This window comes from Cuculus canorus, chromosome 10 (genome assembly GCF_017976375.1).
Source record: "Cuculus canorus isolate bCucCan1 chromosome 10, bCucCan1.pri, whole genome shotgun sequence".
NCBI classification, from domain to species: domain Eukaryota; kingdom Metazoa; phylum Chordata; class Aves; order Cuculiformes; family Cuculidae; genus Cuculus; species Cuculus canorus.
Window position 1 is genome coordinate 20550517 of NC_071410.1, and position 17748 is coordinate 20568264.

General features: G+C 62.3%; 2 protein-coding genes across 15 annotated transcripts in view; one reads left to right on the forward strand and one right to left on the reverse strand.

Annotated features, from left to right (window-relative positions):
- NHSL2 (NHS like 2) overlaps nucleotides 1-17748 on the forward strand; it is a 41919-nt gene that overhangs the window by 11080 nt on the left and 13091 nt on the right. The window contains exon 1 of one of the 8 annotated variants that reach the window (XM_054075371.1): nucleotides 439-2261. The exons of 4 other annotated variants lie outside the window; for them this stretch is intronic. Coding sequence is in view for 3 of the 4 variants with exons in the window: in XM_054075366.1 (XP_053931341.1) it covers nucleotides 8447-8510 (64 nt within the window). In the remaining variant the exon portion in view is untranslated. Of the gene's footprint in view, nucleotides 1-438; nucleotides 2262-8380; nucleotides 8511-12630; nucleotides 13314-14169; nucleotides 16296-17748 lie in introns of those variants that run through there. 3 more of the 8 variants (XM_054075366.1, XM_009562320.2, XM_054075368.1) reach the window with 3 other exon arrangements.
- Nucleotides 2402-8388, reverse strand: LOC128853120 (uncharacterized). Of its 7 annotated transcripts, none has more exons than XR_008451391.1 (4): nucleotides 8226-8240; nucleotides 5713-5734; nucleotides 5225-5614; nucleotides 2419-4019 (listed from the first exon to the last, which is right to left on the reverse strand). XR_008451391.1 is itself a non-coding variant. In XM_054075372.1 (3 exons), exons 1-3 carry the CDS (start codon nucleotides 8386-8388, stop codon nucleotides 3752-3754), a joined length of 453 nt encoding a protein of 150 aa, XP_053931347.1. In that variant the 3' UTR covers nucleotides 2416-3751. The 7 variants fall into 7 exon arrangements, 1 of the variants encoding a protein (XP_053931347.1); XR_008451390.1 differs by having other exon boundaries at nucleotides 2422-4019; nucleotides 5225-5431; nucleotides 8226-8324; XR_008451388.1 differs by having other exon boundaries at nucleotides 2422-4019; nucleotides 5225-5431; nucleotides 5713-5781.

Genomic DNA, 17748 nt, shown 5'->3' on the forward strand with positions numbered 1-17748 from the left:
CTTGAACTTGTGGGGTCGTTGCTGCTATGGGGTCAGCCCTGCGACAGACCCTATGTGTTTGCAAACCCCTTTGCCATCCCTTGCAGCTTGCTTGTACCCGTGGCCGCCTCCAGCTATCGGTGGGGCAGGAGCTGCCCAGGCTCCTTCCCTGCCTGCAGTGCTGAGCACCAGGGCTCTCTCCCAGTCCTCCCAGCAGACGCTGGCATCTCCGTGCTGGGCAGATGCCAACCCCGGGGGCTCTCATGCAGCCGCACCAGGCAGGGGCAGATCTCTCTTTGCAGACCCAGCTTGTGGGTGCACCCTTGCCTGGTGCACAGAGAGGTTCTCCCACTCCATCCAGCCCCCCAGGTGCGTTCCCCCTTCCCGCGGCTGTGGCCGGCAGCCGGCAGCATCCCGGGTGGTCCTGGCTGTCACGCAGCGCGTGGGCTGCTGGGGCCACCTGCAAGGAGCTGCCTGGGTGGGAGCAGCTCCCTTCCTGCCCTCCCCAAAGGCTGTGGGGTTCAGGCAGCCTCAGGGCTGTGGGGCCCGCTTTGGGCTTCTCCAGGCTGCTCCCTAGCGAGCCCTGGGACCGATGACTTTGCAAAGGGTTGCTGGAAGGCAGAGATGCTTCAGTTCTTCCCATTGCAACTCAGACTAGGAGAGAAACCTGACAGCAGGCCAGGTTTGGTAGAGGCTGGATGTGGCAGAATGCCCTGGTGGGTACCCGAGTGAGCTGGAGCAGAGGGAGGGTCTCTGAGCCCCTCTGAAGCAGCTCAAAGAGGGAAGAGGGCTTCCAGTGTGTATTCATATCGGGAGTTGCTTGGCAGGCTCTGCCCCCAAAGTCCATGGTTAGAAATTATGTTTGGCCACAGGAAAGCATGCGCGGTAGTGGGAAGGAGTTGTGTTTGTTCCTTAAAATCTTCCAGACCTGCCTGCACCGCCTGGTCTGGAGGTGGCTGACCCAGCTCGTACCGCACACATGACCCACGCGTGAGCAGTTTGTGGGTGCACATCTGCTCGTGCTCTGTGCAGCTTCGCCTGCACCTGAGCAGTTCACCCATGCATGCAACACATTTTGGCTGCACCAGGCTTCCCGCCCGGCATCCTCACCCTCCACTGTCTCACAAGCAGCCAGGCAGGTTCTGGGACACAGCAGACATCGTAAGCATACACAGCCTTTCCAAACCTTTGCCAGCCCCAGTGCCTTCCGTGCTGCAGCCCATGCTGGTTCCGCAAGGCTGTGCAGCCCTGGGGCTTTGCAAACCCTCTTTTCCTGGTTTGGCCAGGACAGGCTGTGGATGCCTATACTGTGCACGAGGGAATGGCTTGTTTCACCATTCCATGGAAAGCCCAAGGGCTCCCGGTGCAAGGGGGCTGGCGGGAAAAAGTCAGACAAAAATCTGAGGGGGTTGTGCAGGTAAAAGCTGCCTGCTGGCCCTAGGTCTCTGCTCACTGTAGGGCAGGCATAGCCAGAGGTGAGGGCAGGGTAACAGGAAAACTTGCTTATCCTACACCTCAACCGACTGCCCTAGGAGTTCTGTAGCCACAGGGAAGCTCTGTGGTTAAGGGAAGCCCCTGATAGAGCCAGCAGCACAAAGCAGCTTGGTGGGTTGTGCCCGGCTGAGCATGGTGCCCATCAGCCTTGTGCCACTCGTGTTTTGGTGAGGGTCTGCTAAAGCCTCTCCCCGAGTGCCCCTGAGCCCAATGCTGTTGCTGCGGGTGTGGGGAGGGCTGTGGGGCCGTCCCCTCCCCACAGACAGGCAAGGGGGACTGCTCGATTGACTCCAGGCAGGAGCAAAGCCCTTCCACCCAGCTCCCTGTTAGCTACAGGAAAGCGGTGGCTGGCACTGCCCACAGACACATGAGCTGGCACGGCCTGACAGCGTGGGCGCTGGGGTGGCATCTCCTCTCCAGTGTTCCCATGGATTACATCCCTCGTTACGGCTCCCAGGACCTGCCAGAGCGATGCCAGCTGGGTGGCAGCTGCTCCAGCATCTGCAGCAGGGACGCGTAGCTATATCTTTAAGAAGGGACTGGCCTGGGGTGGGAGAAGCGTTTCCATCCAGCTTTTCTCCCAGCAAACCTGGATCGAGTTAGCATTAGCGAGCAAGTGAGCGGCAGAGTTGACGGATCAGACGATACCCCGCTCCGGACTGGGGTGGCCGCCAGCTCACCCCGTGCGTGACCATGGGTGCTCAGAGCAGGCGGTGGGACACGGGGCAGCCTTTGTCCCCCGTGGCCGCAGTCCCTACAAGGAGAGGAAGAGGAGGAGGCAGAGCTGGGTACGTAGAAGTTTTATCCTCCTCCCCGCCCGCTGGACTCCCTGTCCCGCTCGGGGAGGGAGCTGGCAGCTCTGCAGGACAAGGAGCGGGAGCACGGCGGGTGCCTGGCACGGGACAGGCGGCTGTCTCCAAAGGTGGGTGCTGGGGCTTCCCCGCATGGCCAGGATGGGCAGAGCCTCCTGCTTGGCTCCCTCTGGCTCCTACTCACACATGCTGAGCGATGGGGATGGCGAAATGGGGCCGGCTGGGGTCCCCATCGCCTGTCACGCAAGGACACACCGAGGGTGACAGCAGGCAGAGCCCTGGGGGGGGTGCAGTACCCTCTGCTCCCCGGGCAGCACCTTGCCCAGCCCTAGGACTGGATGTGTCCTCCTCTTCCTCGCCACAGGTTTGCACTGGGACAGTGAGTACCTCCAGGGACCCCATGGAAGGTGCCCAGTGGGCAGAGGTGCTGCGGGATTCAGTGAGTGGGGTGGGGGGAGATGCCAGTGCCACACCTTGCACCCCAGTGTCTCCGCTGATGGGCTCATAAATGACACAAACGATTGACAGCACCATGGCACACGGTGGCAGTCCAGGACTGTGTTGCCTCTCTTGAGTTTCGAGATGTGTTCAGTTTTTCTAAGCCAGAGGAAGCTCTGGGTGGCTGGCGCTGCCAGTGCAGGTTGTTGCGGTGATCAGGACTAGAGTCCTTGTGTCCCCTGGGCCCAACCCTCTCTGTGGGCAGCTTGTCCACTGCTGGTGACGCGGTGGCTGTCGGAGGCCCCTGGTGCTGAGCCGCTATGTATTTTCCCTCCCGTGAGCAGCTGGGAGGGCCCAGAGCAGTGATCTGGAGCCGGGAGAAGAGCCTGGCTGTGTCGCAGCCATAGCTGGGCACCGGGATGCCAAGCTCTGGGGCTCAGGCACCTGGGGTTGGAGCCATACGCCCACCCCGTGTCTGGCTCCAATGGCTGCCAGGGACACAAATGCTTGGAGAGAGCAAGACCACCAGCTCCTCCAGCCCTGGGCGCACCTGGAGTAGGGAGAGCAGTGCTGGCGATGTCCTGTCCCAGGGCAGGGAGGATGGGCGAGCCCAGGGGGCAGCTCCTGGGACACGGAGCAAGGAAATCTGTTGCAGCACTGGAGGAATCCCAGGAATGCTGAACCCGGAGGGGACACGAGGTGGCATGGCAGTTTCAGCCCAGGTTTGCAGTGGCTGCAGGCAGATTGCCTGCCAGGGCCTCGCAGGGCAGCTGGGCAGTGCAGGAGGGCAGGATGGGGCGAGCAGAGGGGCTGCCCTGTTCCTGCTCTCCCGGGCTTGGCACAGCCCCGAGCCGTTGTTCTCCAATGAGCTCATCTGCTTTGCTGGTTATTGCGTTTTAACATGGTCTCTTGGCCAGAAAATCATCAGCTCATCCACTTAGCGAGTGTTTATGGCTTCTTCGGAGAGGCTGCTTTCCCTGCCAGCAGAGGGGCTGCTTTGGAAACGGATAGCTGAGCTGCCCTGGCGCTCAGGGCTGGACGGAGCAGCCCGCATGGGGTTTGCTCTTCCACGGCCACAGCGGACGGCTGGGGCACGCTGGAGGCACTCTCCCGCTTGCCCCTTCACGGGCCCTGTTGGGGGGCAGCCCTGCGCTGCGAGTGGGAAGGATCGTGCGGGAACTGCTCGGCAGAACGCAGGGAGCTGGCGTGGGCTGCGAGAAGCGTGCAGTTGGGAGAGCGGGGGCGAAGCTAACACACCCACGGGGCTCGGAGGAGGACGCAGGGGCGAGGGCTTCGCTGCAAAAGATGACGAGTAGCTCAGAGCGGTGAAAAGCTTGCTCAGCTCCCCGCGACACGGTGAGGAGAAGCAGCTGGGCTGTGGAGCCACACACCCCCTAATGGGTGGGTTGGCAGAGGTGGCACGACACCACGTGCCTTGGCCTGGCTCGGGGCTTGGGGGAATGGGAGAAAATATTTTCTTAATGGCATTTCTGCAGCCCATCCCAGGCTCGGCTCAGTCCTTCATCTCCCCAAGAGAGTACGCAGGGGCCAGGGCAGGGGGGAGCACGGCTGTGCCACCCACAGCTCCTGCCACGGCCCCATCGCTTTCCCCGTGAGCCGCAGCGCTGCCGCAACCCTGCCACAGCACGGGGGCACAGCGTGGGGACAGGGGCACAGCGTGGGGACGGGTGACAGTGCAGGGCCAAGGGTGCCAGCGTGGGGATGGGTGACAGTGCAGGACCAAGGGTGCCAGCATGGGGACGGGAGCGCCAGTGTGGGGACAAAGGTGCCAGCATGGGGACAGGGATGCCACCATGGGGACAGGAGTGCCAGTGTGGGGATGAAGGTGCCAGCATGGGGATGGGGATGCCACCATGGGGACAGGAGTGCCAGTGTGGGGATGAAGGTGCCAGCATGGGGACAGGGATGCCACCATGGGGACAGGAGTGCCAGTGTGGGGATGAAGGTGCCAGCATGGGGATGGGGATGCCAGCGTGGGGACAGGGCTGACAGTGTGGGGATGGGTGACAATGCAGGGCCAAGGGTGCCAGCGTGGGGAAAGGAGTACCAATGTGGGGACAGGGTTGACAGCATGGGGATGGAGGTGCCAGCAAGAGGACAGGGGCACACCCTGGAGACAGAGGTGCCAGCATGGGGACAGGAGTGCCAGTGTGGGGATGGGGGTGCCAGCATGGGAATGGCGACACAGCATGGAAATGGGGGCACAGCATGAGGACAGGGGCACAGCGTGGGGACAGGGATGCCAGCATGGGGATGGGGGCACAGCGTGGGGACAGGGATGCCAGCATGGGGACAGGGATGCCAGCATGGGGATGGGGGCACAGTGTGGGGACAGGGATGCCAGCATGGGGACAGGGATGCCAGCATGGGGATGGGGGCACAGCGTGGGGACGGGGATGCCAGCATGGGGATGGGGGCACAGCATGGGGACGGGGATGCCAGCGTGGGTCCCCCACCCTGCTGCGGGCTGTCATACCCACCTGCTCCCACATCAGTCACACAAACTGCTCCTTGCGCCAAGTACTGATCCAATTTGTGGCTGTTTCCATAACAACCTCCCAGCCCTTTCTGGTCCTTTCTGTCACTGCGCAGCTGCTGAGCCCTGGCGTTAGGGATGCTCTGGCCTGGGACACCACTGGCTCCCGGCGGGCTGGAGGCCAGGCCATGCTGACCAAGTTTCCCCTCACCTAGGAGGTTTTTTTCCCCATCAGAGGTTTATGGTGAGGTTTGCACAGGGGAAGAAAGAGTCCAAGGGCAATCCAGGTGTGCAGCCCTCTGGCAGGGGTCCCCGAGCGCACCTCTGCCCAGATGCTCAGCTCCAGGGATGGGGCCCTTGGAGGTGCTGCCAGCCAGAGATCCCCCACTTTCTCCTGCCAGAGACCACATCACCCACAGGCCCGGACCTTGCAATGTCCTATGGCTCTCATCCAGGCTTTCCCCAGCAGGGGCCGGCTCCAAGAGCTCTCACCTCATGCTTTCCTGTCTCCCAGCTGTGCAGAGATAGAGTTGCTCTCAGAGTTTCAGGCTCCCAGCCCTCCTGCCTCCAGCCAGCCCCTACTCAGCCTCTGACACCACGGGGCCAGTCCCGGGTCCCCCATCACCCCCTGCACCCCTACTCCACTCCCCAGGGTCCCCCACCCAACTCCAGGACTCCCCAGGACCCCCATCCATTCCCAGCCCCATAGCCCCTTGCACCTCCCACCCAACACCCAGCCCCATCACCCCAGTGGCCCCCACCCCTGCATCCCCCCCACTCCTGCATCCCCCCCACCCCTGCCCCCCCTCCCCAACTCCAGGACGCCGAGCGCCCCACACCCATTCCCAGCCCCAGGACCCCCACCCACCCCCAGTATCTCCCAATCACCTCCAGTCCAATCATGCCCTGCACCCCCACCCAGTCCCAGGACCCTCATCCATTCCCAGCCCCATCACACCCTGCACACCCAACCCACTCCCATCCCCGTCTCCCCCTGCATCCCCCAGCTTCTCCCAGCCCTGTTGTCCCCTGCACCCTTCAACCATTCCCAGCCCCATCACCCCATGCACCTCTCATCCTTTCCCAGCCCCATCACTCCCTGCACCCCCTACCCAATCCCAGTAGCCCCACACATTCCCAGCCCCACCACCCCCTGCACACCCTGTACCCACTACCAACCCCTATCCACATCACCCCAGTGCCCCCCTCCTCCAGTGCCATCACCCGCTGCACCCTCCACCTAGCCCCAGCGCCCTCCACTCACCCCCAGCCACATCACCCCCAGGGCCTCCCACCCACCCCCAGGACCCCACCTCCAGCCCATCACCTTCCACTTACCCAACCCTAGTCCCATCACCCCTAGGACCTTCCACCCACCCCCAACCCCATCACCTCCTACACCCCTCACCCAGTATCCCCCATCACCCCCTGCATGCCCCATCCAATCCCATCCCTCCCTATCCCCCGACCCATCACCTCCTGCACCCCCTCAATCCCAGTACCTCGCATCCAACCCCAGCCCCATCACCCCCAGGGCCCTCCACTCAACTCCAGGACCCCCCAGCATCCCTCATCCACTCCCAGCCCCAGGAACACACTCACAACCCCCCACGCACCCTAAGCCCCCCAACGCCCCCAGTACCCCCCTGCACCCCCATCCCCATCACCCCCTGCACCCACCCCTATCCCCATCCACTTCCATCCCCATCACCTCCTGCACCGCCATCCCCCCTCATCCCCAACACCCCCTACACCCCCCCATCCCAGTACCCCCGATCACTCCCATCTCCATCACCCCCTGCCCCCCAATCCGAACTATCTCCTGCACCCCCCACCCGATCCCAGTACCCCCCATCACCTCCAAACACATTACTTCCTGCCCCCCCAATCCCAGTACACCTCAACTAACTCCAGTCCCATCACCCCCAGGACCCCCCACCCACTCCCATCCCCATCGCCCCCTACACCTCCCACCCAATTCCAGTACCTCTCATCACCCCCTGCACCTCTTCAATCCCAGTACTCCCCATTACCCCCATCCCCATCACCCCTGCACACACCCCCCAATCACTGCACCCATCACCCCCATTCCCACCACCCCCTGCGCCCCCCCAACCCCAGCACTCCGCATCACCCCCATCCCCTCCGCCATCCCATTCCTCCCCATCCCCATCACCTCCTACATCACCCCCATCACCTCCATCCCCATGACCCCCTGCCCCCCCATCTCCCCCCATGCCCATCACCCCCTGCACCTCCCCAATCCCAGTACCCCCCATCACCCCCATCCCCATTACCCCCTGGACCCCCATCCCCATCATCTCCCACACCCCTCCAATCTCAGTGCCCCCCAACACCCCCATCCCCATCACTCCTGCACCCCCATCCCCCCATCCCCCCATCCCCATCACCTCCTACACCCCCCCAATCCCAGTACCCCCATCCCCCATCCCCATCCCCTCCCACACCCCTCCAATCCCAGTGCCCCCCATCCCCATCATCTCCCACAACCCTCCAATCCCAGTACCCCCAATCACCCCCATCCCCATCATCTCCTGCCCCCCATCCCCCCATCCCCATCCCCTCCCACACCCCTCCAATCCCAGTGCCCCCCATCGCCCCCATTCCCATCATCTCCTGCCCCCCATCTCCCCCCATCCCCATCACCTCCTACATCCCCCCAATCCCAGTACCCCCCATCACCCCCATCCCCATCACCCCCTGGACCCCCATCTCCATCATCTCCTGCCCCCCCAACCCCAGTGCCCCCCAACCCCATCACTCCTACATCCCCCCAATCCCAGTACCCCCCATCCCCATCACCTCCCACACCCCTCCAATCCCAGTACCCCCTATCACCCCCATCCCCATCACCCCCTGGACCCCCATCTCCATCATCTCCTGCCCCCCCAACCCCAGTGTCCCCCCCCCCATCCCCTCCCACACCCCTCCAATCCCAGTACGCCCCATCCCCGGTACCCCCATCCCCCCCTCCCCCCCATCACCTCCCCCGCCCCGGGGCCGCCCCTCCCCTCTCCTCGCTCGGTTCCTCGGCGGGGGCGGCGGGGCTGCGGCGCGGGGCGATGCGGCGCGGCTCGGCCCGGCGCGGCTCCTCCTCCTCCTCCTCCTGCTCGTCGTCCTCGTCCCCGGCGGGCGCGGGGCAGGCATGGGGCGGGCGGGGAGCGGCGCGGGGGCGGCGGCGGCGCCGTGACCGGGGCGGCGCAGGATGGGCAACGCGCAGCGCAAGGCACCGCGCGGCCAGCGCCGGGGCAGGATGCGCGCAGCAACAGGTACGGGGGAGGCTCCGCGCCGACCCGCGCCCCGCGATGCCCCCGCGCCCCGGCAGGGCCCGCCGCCCCCTCCCCTTCCAGCCAGGCTGCCCAGTCCACCCACCCAGATTACCCCATCCAGCCATCCAGTTTACCCAGTCCTCCCACCCAGTCTACCCAGGCTGCCCCTTCCACCCTCCCGGGCTGCCCCTTGCATCCAGGCTGCCCAGTCCACCCACCCAGATTACCCCATCCAGCCATCCAGTTCACCCACTCACCCAGGCTGCCCCGTCCTCCCACCCACCCGGTCCACCCAGGCTGCCCCGTACACCCACCCAGGCTACCCAGCCCACCCAGTTCACCCAGGTTAGCTAGTCCACCTAGGTTACCCAGTTCACCCACCCTGACTACCCCGTCTACCCACCCAGTTCACCCACCCAGGCTGCCCCATCCACCCAGGTTACCCAGTCCTCCCACCACCCTGTTCACCCAACGTACCCAGTCCACCCACCCAGATTACCCCGTACACCCACTCACCCAGTCCACCCAGTCCATCGCCCCCACCCCCCCAGATTACCCTGTCCACCTCCATACACAGTTCACCCAGTCCACCCACCCATCCACCCACCCACCCAGCCCCTTAGGGTCACTTGGAGGACACAGGGAGAGGTCACCTCCAGCTGAGGTCTGGCCTGGCAGGTGGGAAAGGCAAGGGATGGGGCTGGCACTAAGGCCATCCGTGGTCCTCTGGTGTGCGGAGCAGGTGCTGACCCACACCAGTACCCCTCATCCAATCCCGGGCCCATCCTGCAAGATGCAGGGAGGCAGTCCTGGGCAGTGGAGAATCCAGCCCTGGGCAGCAGGGAGCAACCACCAGCTGTAGGGACCCAGCTCCAGCCATGGGGAGCCAGCCCTGGGAAAGTGAGGAGGTGGCTCCAAGCAGCAGGGAGCCAGCTCCAATCATGGGGAGTCAGCTCCGAGCAGCAGGGAGCCGGCTCCAGCCATGGGGAGCCAGCTGTGGGCATCGGGGAGCCAGCTCCAACCATAGGAGAGTGAGCCCTGAGCAGCGGGGAGCCAGCCCTGGGCAGCAGACTGGCAGCTTCAACCATGGGGAGCCAGCCCTGAGCAGCAGGGAAGCAGCCGTGGGCAGTGGGGGAGCAGAGGGGAGCGAGCCCCGTGCTGTGGGGAGCCAGCCCCGAGCCATGCGGAGCCCTTGCCCCACGTCCTGCCCAGGCAGGGAGCTCGTGCCTGCGGAGCCCCCCACACGCCAGCCCCATTTTCCCACTGATGGTGAAGGCGGGGGTGTCTCTGCGGGACCTCAATACCATAAATTAGCTAAGGAAGGCAGAAAACCCCGCACATCTGCAGGGGGCATTGGGGGAAGTAGAGCTCAATGAGAGCTCGCTCTGGGCTGGGTACAGGGCTCACCGAGGGCTCGCTCTGAGCTGGGCACAGGGCTCACTGAGGGCTCACCCTGAGCTGGGCACAGGGCTTTCCAAGGGCTCACTCTGAGCTGGGCACAGGGCTAACCGAGGGCTCACTCTGAGCTGGGCACAGGGCTCACCGAGGGCTCACTCTGAGCTGCGCACAGGGCTCACCGAGGGCTCACTCTGAGCTGGGCACAGGGCTCACCGAGGGCTCACTCTGAGCTGCGCACAGGGCTCACCGAGGGCTCACTCTGAGCTGGGCACAGGGCTAACCGAGGGCTCACTCTGAGCTGGGCACAGGGCTCACCGAGGGCTCACTCTGAGCTGGGCACAGGGCTCACCGAGGGCTCACCCTGAGCTGCGCACAGGGCTCACCGAGGGCTCACTCTGAGCTGGGCACAGGGCTCACCGAGGGCTCACCCTGAGCTCGGCACAGGGCTAACCGAGGGCTCACTCTGGGCTGGGCACAGGGCTCACTGAGGGCTCACTCTGAGCTGGGCACAGGGCTCACTGAGGGCTTGTTCTGGACTGGGCACAGGTTGCACCTAGGAGGGCTTGCTCTGGGCTGGGCACAGGGGTTGCAGAGGGCTCACTGTGGGCTGGGCACAGGGATCACTGAGGGCTCGCTCTGAGCTGGGAGTGGGAAGCTGAGTAAAGGTGCCCTCCAAAAAAAGCTGGCTCAAACAAGCAGGACCTGTCCAGTCACTCCTTTGTCCCCACCTGGCTGGCCCAGGCAGTTCAGCAACCCTTTCCAGACACCAGGGACTCCCAACTCTCCAACCCAGCTCCTAGAAATACCAAGAGAGCTGGGAGGCTGGGGTCTGCCTCGGCTCCTGGCGCAGGAGTCTGAGGGCTCTTTCCCCGTGTGCCCTGCAGTGCTGGACTCTGCCGGCCCCAGCTCCCGCTGCCCTTCCCTGGGCTGCCAGCTCCAGAGCCGGGCCACAAGCCGGGAGCTGCCAGCCCTGCGAGAGACCTCAGGAAAATTGCTTCAAAGCTGCGAGAAAATGGGGAGTGATTTTCACAGCCCAAGTGCCTGTCATAGCTTAATAATTAGCGGGCAGAGGGGGTGGAAGTACAGCCTGTCTCTGCCTAATTTTGCTGCCGCCGCTGTAGCAATTGTTGCGAGGGGCTCAAACGGGGCAAAAGAGGTTCAGGTTGCACCGGGAGATCGGGAGGGGTGCTGATCTAGAGGGTCCAGAGGGGATGAAGTAGGCTGTGGTGGTCAAGACCCAGTGTATCACCCTCGACTCCCATTCTGGTGGGACACAGAGGTGGGCAGTGGCTCAGAGGGGATCAGGGCTGCTGGCCTGCTCCCTGCCTGCTGCTTCCACGCTTGCAATCGTCCAGTGCGGCTTGGAGGGTGACAGGAGCTAATCACACATGTGCATCATCCGAGGGATTCTTGGAAGTTGCAAATCACCTTCCCAGCGCTGCCGGGAAGGGCCCGAGGGACCCTGTCTGTGCGCCACGGCTGGTTCATCTCTGTCCTCAGGCACAGGGCACGTCAGCCTGGAGATCTCCAGCAGATCTTCCTCACGGTGCCTGGACTGCCCTGGGATGAGGACAGAGCTGCTGGAAGCAGGGAGGAATGGGATTTGGCACTGGACAGCTCAAACCTAATCTTGCGCCTGAAGCTGGGACAAAGACTTTGATGTTCCCAGGTTGGGCTGCTGGGACCTCAATGGCTTGAGCATTCCTGAGCAGCTACATGCAGGCTTCCTTGCGGAGAGGCAGCAGCAGGTCCAGGCTGGAGCTTATCTGCCGAGGGGAGGGAGCTGAAACTTGATAAGACAGCCCTGCGGTGGGTCTGGGTTGCTGGCAGGGTGGGATGCACGCCGGCTGGAGGAGGAGAGCAGCAACTCATGGTACCAGGAGGTACCTATGCTCTTTGCAGGCAGGATCTTTCTTCTGCACAGGGCATCACACAGAAGGGTCTTTACGCTGGCATCCCTGATTATTAAAATCCACCTTTCCTCCTAGCTCTGTGGGCAGGGCAAGGCTGCATGAATTTAGAGGGTGCAAACCTTAGCTCTGCCCGCTTAGCCAATACATCTTTGATGCTCTTCTAATGCTGGGGGGGCTCACATCCCCCTGCACTCCTTCCTTGAGCATCAGCAGTCAAGCAGAGTACTGCTGAGGCCAAGGTGCTTGTTTGTGAGTGTGATGGTGCATGGTGGGGCTTGTCAGAGACGGTAGTGTGCTTCTAGGCTGTCAGAAGCAATGTAATGAGTTTACAGGTCTGTGTGCCCAGTGGTCTGGTAGGGCTGGGAGGCAGCTCTCCACTTATTGTGTCTGTCCTCGGCTGGCAATATGACCACGGGACAGGTCCCTTTGTCCCTCTCATCTGTCTGAGCCATGCGCAAGTGCTGCTTGTGTTGCTGGGGGCAGGGGGAGGAATGGACTCTACAGGTATTTCCCATCCTTTAGCCATCCCATAGTTTGGGTCCGTGGCATCACTGGGTGCCAGGCACAGGGATGGGTGGCACCAGCCCCTGGCAAGGCACATGCTCCCCATGCTGCCTCAGCAGCCCCAAAGCCGCTTCCCTAAGTGAGCCAGGGCTTGGGGCTGCATTCCCATCTCTGCTGCAGCCCTGGCTCCCAGGAGCCTGCATCCTCCGGGAAAATGCCTGGGGCACTGTGAAAGTGGTCCCTGAGGAGCCTTTGCTCTCGGCTTTTGGAAGGAGCTCAGGCTGGCAGAAGCTCTGGGGGCTCTTGCAGCTTCCAGGGCAAAGTCAAGTGAATTCAGAGGTTTTTCAGCTCCTGAGTGTTGAGAGTTTGAGGGGGAAAGGCAGCTCAGCCTATCTGGGAGGCAGCAGCAGGCTCCGGGGCGCTGATTCCGCAGTGGGGATGCCAATGGCTGTTCCAGGCAGGACATGCAGGACCTGCCGTGCTCTGCTGAAGGGGGATGAGCCAGCATGTGCTGGTGTCCCCCCAAGTGACCCATGGCTTTCAGATAGTGCCGGTTGCTTCTCCATCCGTGACTGAGGGATGTTTTGCTTCCAAGACTCAGCTCAGCTTGGGGCAGTCCAGCCTGTCCTTGCCATCGCCCCCACGACCCTGTTCCCTCTCCGACACTCCAGCAGGGACAAACCGCTCCATGCTGACCCGGTGCCATCGCAGGACCTCCAGGCAAGGTAGATGGATGGAGGATGGGCTGTGCAAAACCACAGCCCCTTCGCCATCCCTCCCCCGGGAAGGAAGAGGGGCCGGGGCTGGGACAATGGGCTGTGGCGCTGACTCAAACAACCAGTTCCTGGTCGCTTCCTCTTGCCCTGGACTGGAGCTGGCTGCAGCTTGGTGGAAGCTCACTTCTCTCAGCCTGTTTTTGAAGCAAGGGCACCTGCGCCCACAACTATGGCCAAGGCAGAGTGGCTCCTGGCGCCCTGGCACCGGGGAGGTAAGGCAGGCAGCGCGGGCAGGGGCAGGCAGCGGGGCAGTGGGCAGCAACGGTGGTGGAGTTTGCAGGTGCCCTCGCTCTGCAAGGCAAGACCCCAGTTGCCGTGCTGTGTCAGACAGAGGGATGTGGAGGCTCTCGTCTCCGGAGGCTGCGCGATAGCACAGGGGCAGTGCTGCCCGGCAGTGCTGATCTACTCCCTCCTTTCCCACACCATGATGGCCCCTTCCTTTTTCAATACTTCCTGCTGTTCCCCAGCCCTTTGGGGCGTCCTGGCTCTCTGACAAAGGAAGAGAAGCACAGAAACCCCCTGCCCACGCATCCCAGCATCAACTCCTGAGTCTGGGGCTGAGCCCCTCTGGGATGAATCCTGCCCATCCCCGCGGTGCTGCACCCTCCTGATAGCACTCGCTTGCTGGTGGTGGCAGGAGTGGGAACTGTAGGGACCATGGGCACCACAGGAGCGTGGGTCAGCCCATGTCACAGTCAGCTGGTCTCCTTGCTGCTCTCGCTCCTCTCTTTCCCTCACCATTGCTCCTGCTATGGCTGATTTTCACGTCTCGGGGCCCCTTTGTCCTGGGGCCCTGGCCGCGTTCCCCTCAAGCGACTTCCTTGCATTGTCCCAGCCCCATGGAGTGTAAAACCAGCCGGGCACAGGGGAAACAGTGTTTTCCTGGAAGCACCCCTGTACAGCAAGGGGCCACAGCCACTCCAGCACAGGCAACCTGCACACCTAGGAGAGCTGAGCATCTCTGTGCTGCCCTAAGCACCCCTGTGCTGCCAAACAATGCTGGCCAGGCTGGGGCCATCACCAGGGAGGGGCTGGCTAGTGGGCAGCTGGACTCAGACACCCTGTGCCTGGGGGTGCACTTGGCTGTGGTGCAGAGCGATGCTGTGCCGGGGTGCCGAGGGTGGCAGGTTGCTGTGACAGGTTTCCTGAGGCTCTTGGAGAAGGCTCATGCCTGTTTTTTTAGGATGGGAAGCACGTGAAAGGGAGGGTTGTGATACGAGGAGGAAGCTGGGCTGCTAGATAGCCACAGCGGGGCTACAAGAAAGGCGCTGAGGGGTCTGATCCTGCTGCCTGTGGCTGAGGGCTTGCAGGGACCTTGGTCCAGATGCTCCAGGAAGGCAAAGACAGAGTGATGAGAGCACCCGTGGCCAAGCCCCAAGCAGCCCCCACCAATCCTGGGGCTGCTGCTCTGTCCTTAGCAGTGGTGGCTCTGGGCCACTTGGCAAAGAGTGGTGTGAGTTTGTGCTGGTCGGCTGCGGTACTGGGTCAAGCCTCGCTGCGAGCACAGCTACGGGCGATTCCTGTCCCTGCAGCTCAGGTGGATGGCTCTTTGGGGCTCCTCCTGTGCTGGGCTCACCAGCCAAGGCCTCCCTGCAGCGCCCGTGCCTTCCCTGCCTGCCAAAATGCCCTCACAGGGTCAGGATTTGCTGGAACCAAACATACCCAGTGCGTTTTTTCATCAGCCCCAGCCTGCTGCCCGGCCTCAGCACCTGCCAGGCTCAAGGGCAGTTGCCACGCCAGTGATGCCGTGGCTCGGGGGGGCTTTCAGGTCCCCTGTCACCCTGCTGCCACCACGGCAAGGCTGTCTGTATGCGGTCATGGCTAACACTGTCTGTGGAGAGTACATGCATCCCTTCTGCTCCACCCCTACATGAGAAATGAGGTGAAGGTGATGGACCACTTGGGATCCATCTGGAGAAAGACAGCTTCTATCTGTTTTACCAGCTCTCATCATAGTGCCAGGCAGGCAGAGTGCCCTAGCACTCTGTTAACTCTTAACCCTACTGATGTAAAGTGATGTTATCGACTGCCTTGCTGCTGGTGCTCTTGATAGAAACCTTTCTCATAATCCAGCCTCATGAGCAGAGCGACCCTCACAGCAGCCAAACCCACCTCACCTGACAGCGACTTCTGCAGTGCCCTTCTCTCTTAGCAGTACAAAACTCAGCCAATTGCATGTTTAACAGGGACAGTGAGAAAAGCCAAGAGCAGATTTGATGTTGCAGGATGGTGGTGTTGTTCAGTGTCCCACGTTCCTGCTGGGCACCTGTCCAGGAGCACACCGACGCAGGGCAGCATCGGGGTCATGGCATGGGCACCCCATAAAAAACTTCCAGCCCCTCTACCACCAGCAGGTCTAATGTCTGTAAGGTTGCCCCTGCCTCACTGCAGGCTTGGAGATGTGCCCGTAAGATGTGTACCAGAGGAACGGTGTCCCCAGGGAGGCTCTGGATGTGGACAGGGCACAGGACTTTGGCTGTCCCAACGAGGGCTCATCTTGGGCATGCGCCAGCACTCGTGGCAAGGCGTCAGGTCCGCATCCCAGCAGGACAGCGGGACCGGCAGTTTTGAGTTCAGCAGGGGGGAAGCTTGGAACAGGAGGTGCTTTCTGTGGCCACTGCCAGCTCCCACTGTTTGCTCTTTTCTCTTCCTCTCCGCTCATCACAGAGAAGCGCGCGCTTTGGCTCCGTACCACAGGGAATGTCATCGAGCCGCACACGCCAGGACTGAGCAGTCGCGGTGCCGGCAGCAGGCTGGGCTGCTTGCTCGAAACCGGCAGCATATGTTGTCAGGATTGCGGCACATTGGCTTCTGCCGGTGGGGTTTGGGTTGCTGTCGAGATCAGTCTCAGCCTACAAGTTGGCAGCCCTCATCCTCCGGTGTGCTGGGAACGGCAGCGGCTGGCTCGCCGTTGTGCCGATACCCGTTGCCATGGCTGCTCTGCTGATGGTGCATCACCCGCTGCTGCCGTTACATCACTCCTGTGGTACCTCTGCATCGGCAGCGAGGGACCGAGTGGCACCGTCTGCATTGCCAGTGCTTCCCGCTCAGTCGGAGCGAGCTTGAGAAGGAAAAGTTTGGTGACAAGCTCAAGCAAATAGGCATCATCTCATGGGAACTTTGGCCTGATTTGAAACCACTCCTGATGGCTCTATCGAATATCTCCCTGTGGATTCGGGATGCCTGGGCAGTAGGTAAATAGGGAGACTGGTGTGGAATGGGGAGGACTTGGGGAGATGCTTATGGGAGGCATGGATGTTGTACTCTGTGGCTGGACGTCCTGCAGGGATGCTGTTCTCGCGGAGAGAGAGTGAAGCCCAGCTCCCCTTGGAGCAAACCCCCCTTGGCTTCGGCCACGCTGCAGAGTCCCAAGCCTGAATGCTCGCTCACTCTCAGCGAGACTCTGCAAGCTCTTACAGAGGGAACAGCACCCACTGTGGCTGATGGTGCTGGCCCGCACGCCTGCCTGGGACAGCCCCTGCTTCCAGGGCAAGGGGCAGGCGCTGCCAGCCTGCGGGCCTAACAGGGGACAGACCCTCCCCTGGGAGACATGGGGACAGGCGAGGAGCAGCCTCCAGCAGCCCTGACCTCCAGCCTCCTATGGTTAACACCTCTACCCATGTCTGTGCCTGTCTGCGAGCAGAACCAGGGCTGCTCCTTCCTCCCTGTGCAAGCTGTGGGGCAGGAACGGTGGACTGATGCCAGGAGGGAGCTGCGTGTGGGAGACCACTCACCAGCCGTGCCTCAGTTTCCCCGCAGCAGCGAGGCTGGCAAGGCTCAGGTTGAGAGTACTGGGGGAGGGTGGGATGGAGCTGGCCCTCCGACTCTGCTCTCCAGGATGTCCTTTACCTCCCGCAGGCATTTGCCACGGGGTGGGGGCCCCCTGAGAGGTATTTTGGATTTGGAGCCTGTCACCGATAAGCTTGGCAGGAAAGTTACTGTCAAGGGCAACAGGCTCTGCTCCGGCTGCACTGTTCCTGCCTGCTGACATGTCCTCCTGTCTGTTTTTTCGGCTTGGCTGGGGCATCCTGAGCCCCATGTATGCAAGGAATAGCCACAGCTTGTGTGAACAAGGGGTTGTTTTGCCTGGGGAAGAGGAGGCTGAGGGGAGACCTCATTGCTCTCTGCAGCTCCCAGAAATAAGGCTGTGGTGCTGGGCTCTTCTCCCAAGTAACAAGCAATAGGACGAGAGGAAATGGCCTCAAATTGCGCCAGGGGAGGTTTAGATTGGATAGTAGAAAATATTTCTTTACTGAAAGATTGGTGAAGCATTGGAATCAGCTGCCCAGGGCAGTGGTGGAGTCTTCATCCCTGGAGGGTTTCAAAAACCATGTAGAGGTGGCACTTGGGGACATGATTTATTAGGCACGGTGGGATTGGGCTGACAGTTGGACTGGATGAGCTGAGAGGTCTTTTCCAACCTTAAGGATTCTGTGACATCCCAAATGTACTCTTGCACCACGCCTGCGTCAGACTGCTTCCGAACACAGCCTGGCCCTTGGGAGCGCAGGCAGCAGTGCTGCCTTATCCTTATCAGCCCCCGCCGCGGGCCAGGCTGCTGGCTCCTCACACCACATCGCAGAGCTGCTGCGTGATGCTGGGCTGTGAGCCACTGCCAGGGCTGTGCCCAGCAAACCCTCTGAGCAA

Excerpts from the sequence above, each read along its gene's own strand:
- LOC128853120 (XM_054075372.1), bottom strand. The coding sequence starts at position 8,388 with ATGCCTGCCCCGCGCCCGCCGGGGACGAGGACGACGAGCAGGAGGAGG. Across the intron at positions 5,735-8,225 it reads GCGGCCCCGGGGCGGGGGAG|CTGGGAGACAGGAAAGCATG; the intron begins GTGATGGGGGGG and ends ATCTCTGCACAG. Across the intron at positions 4,020-5,712 it reads GGGAGACAGGAAAGCATGAG|CGAAGCCCTCGCCCCTGCGT; the intron begins GTGAGAGCTCTT and ends CATCTTTTGCAG.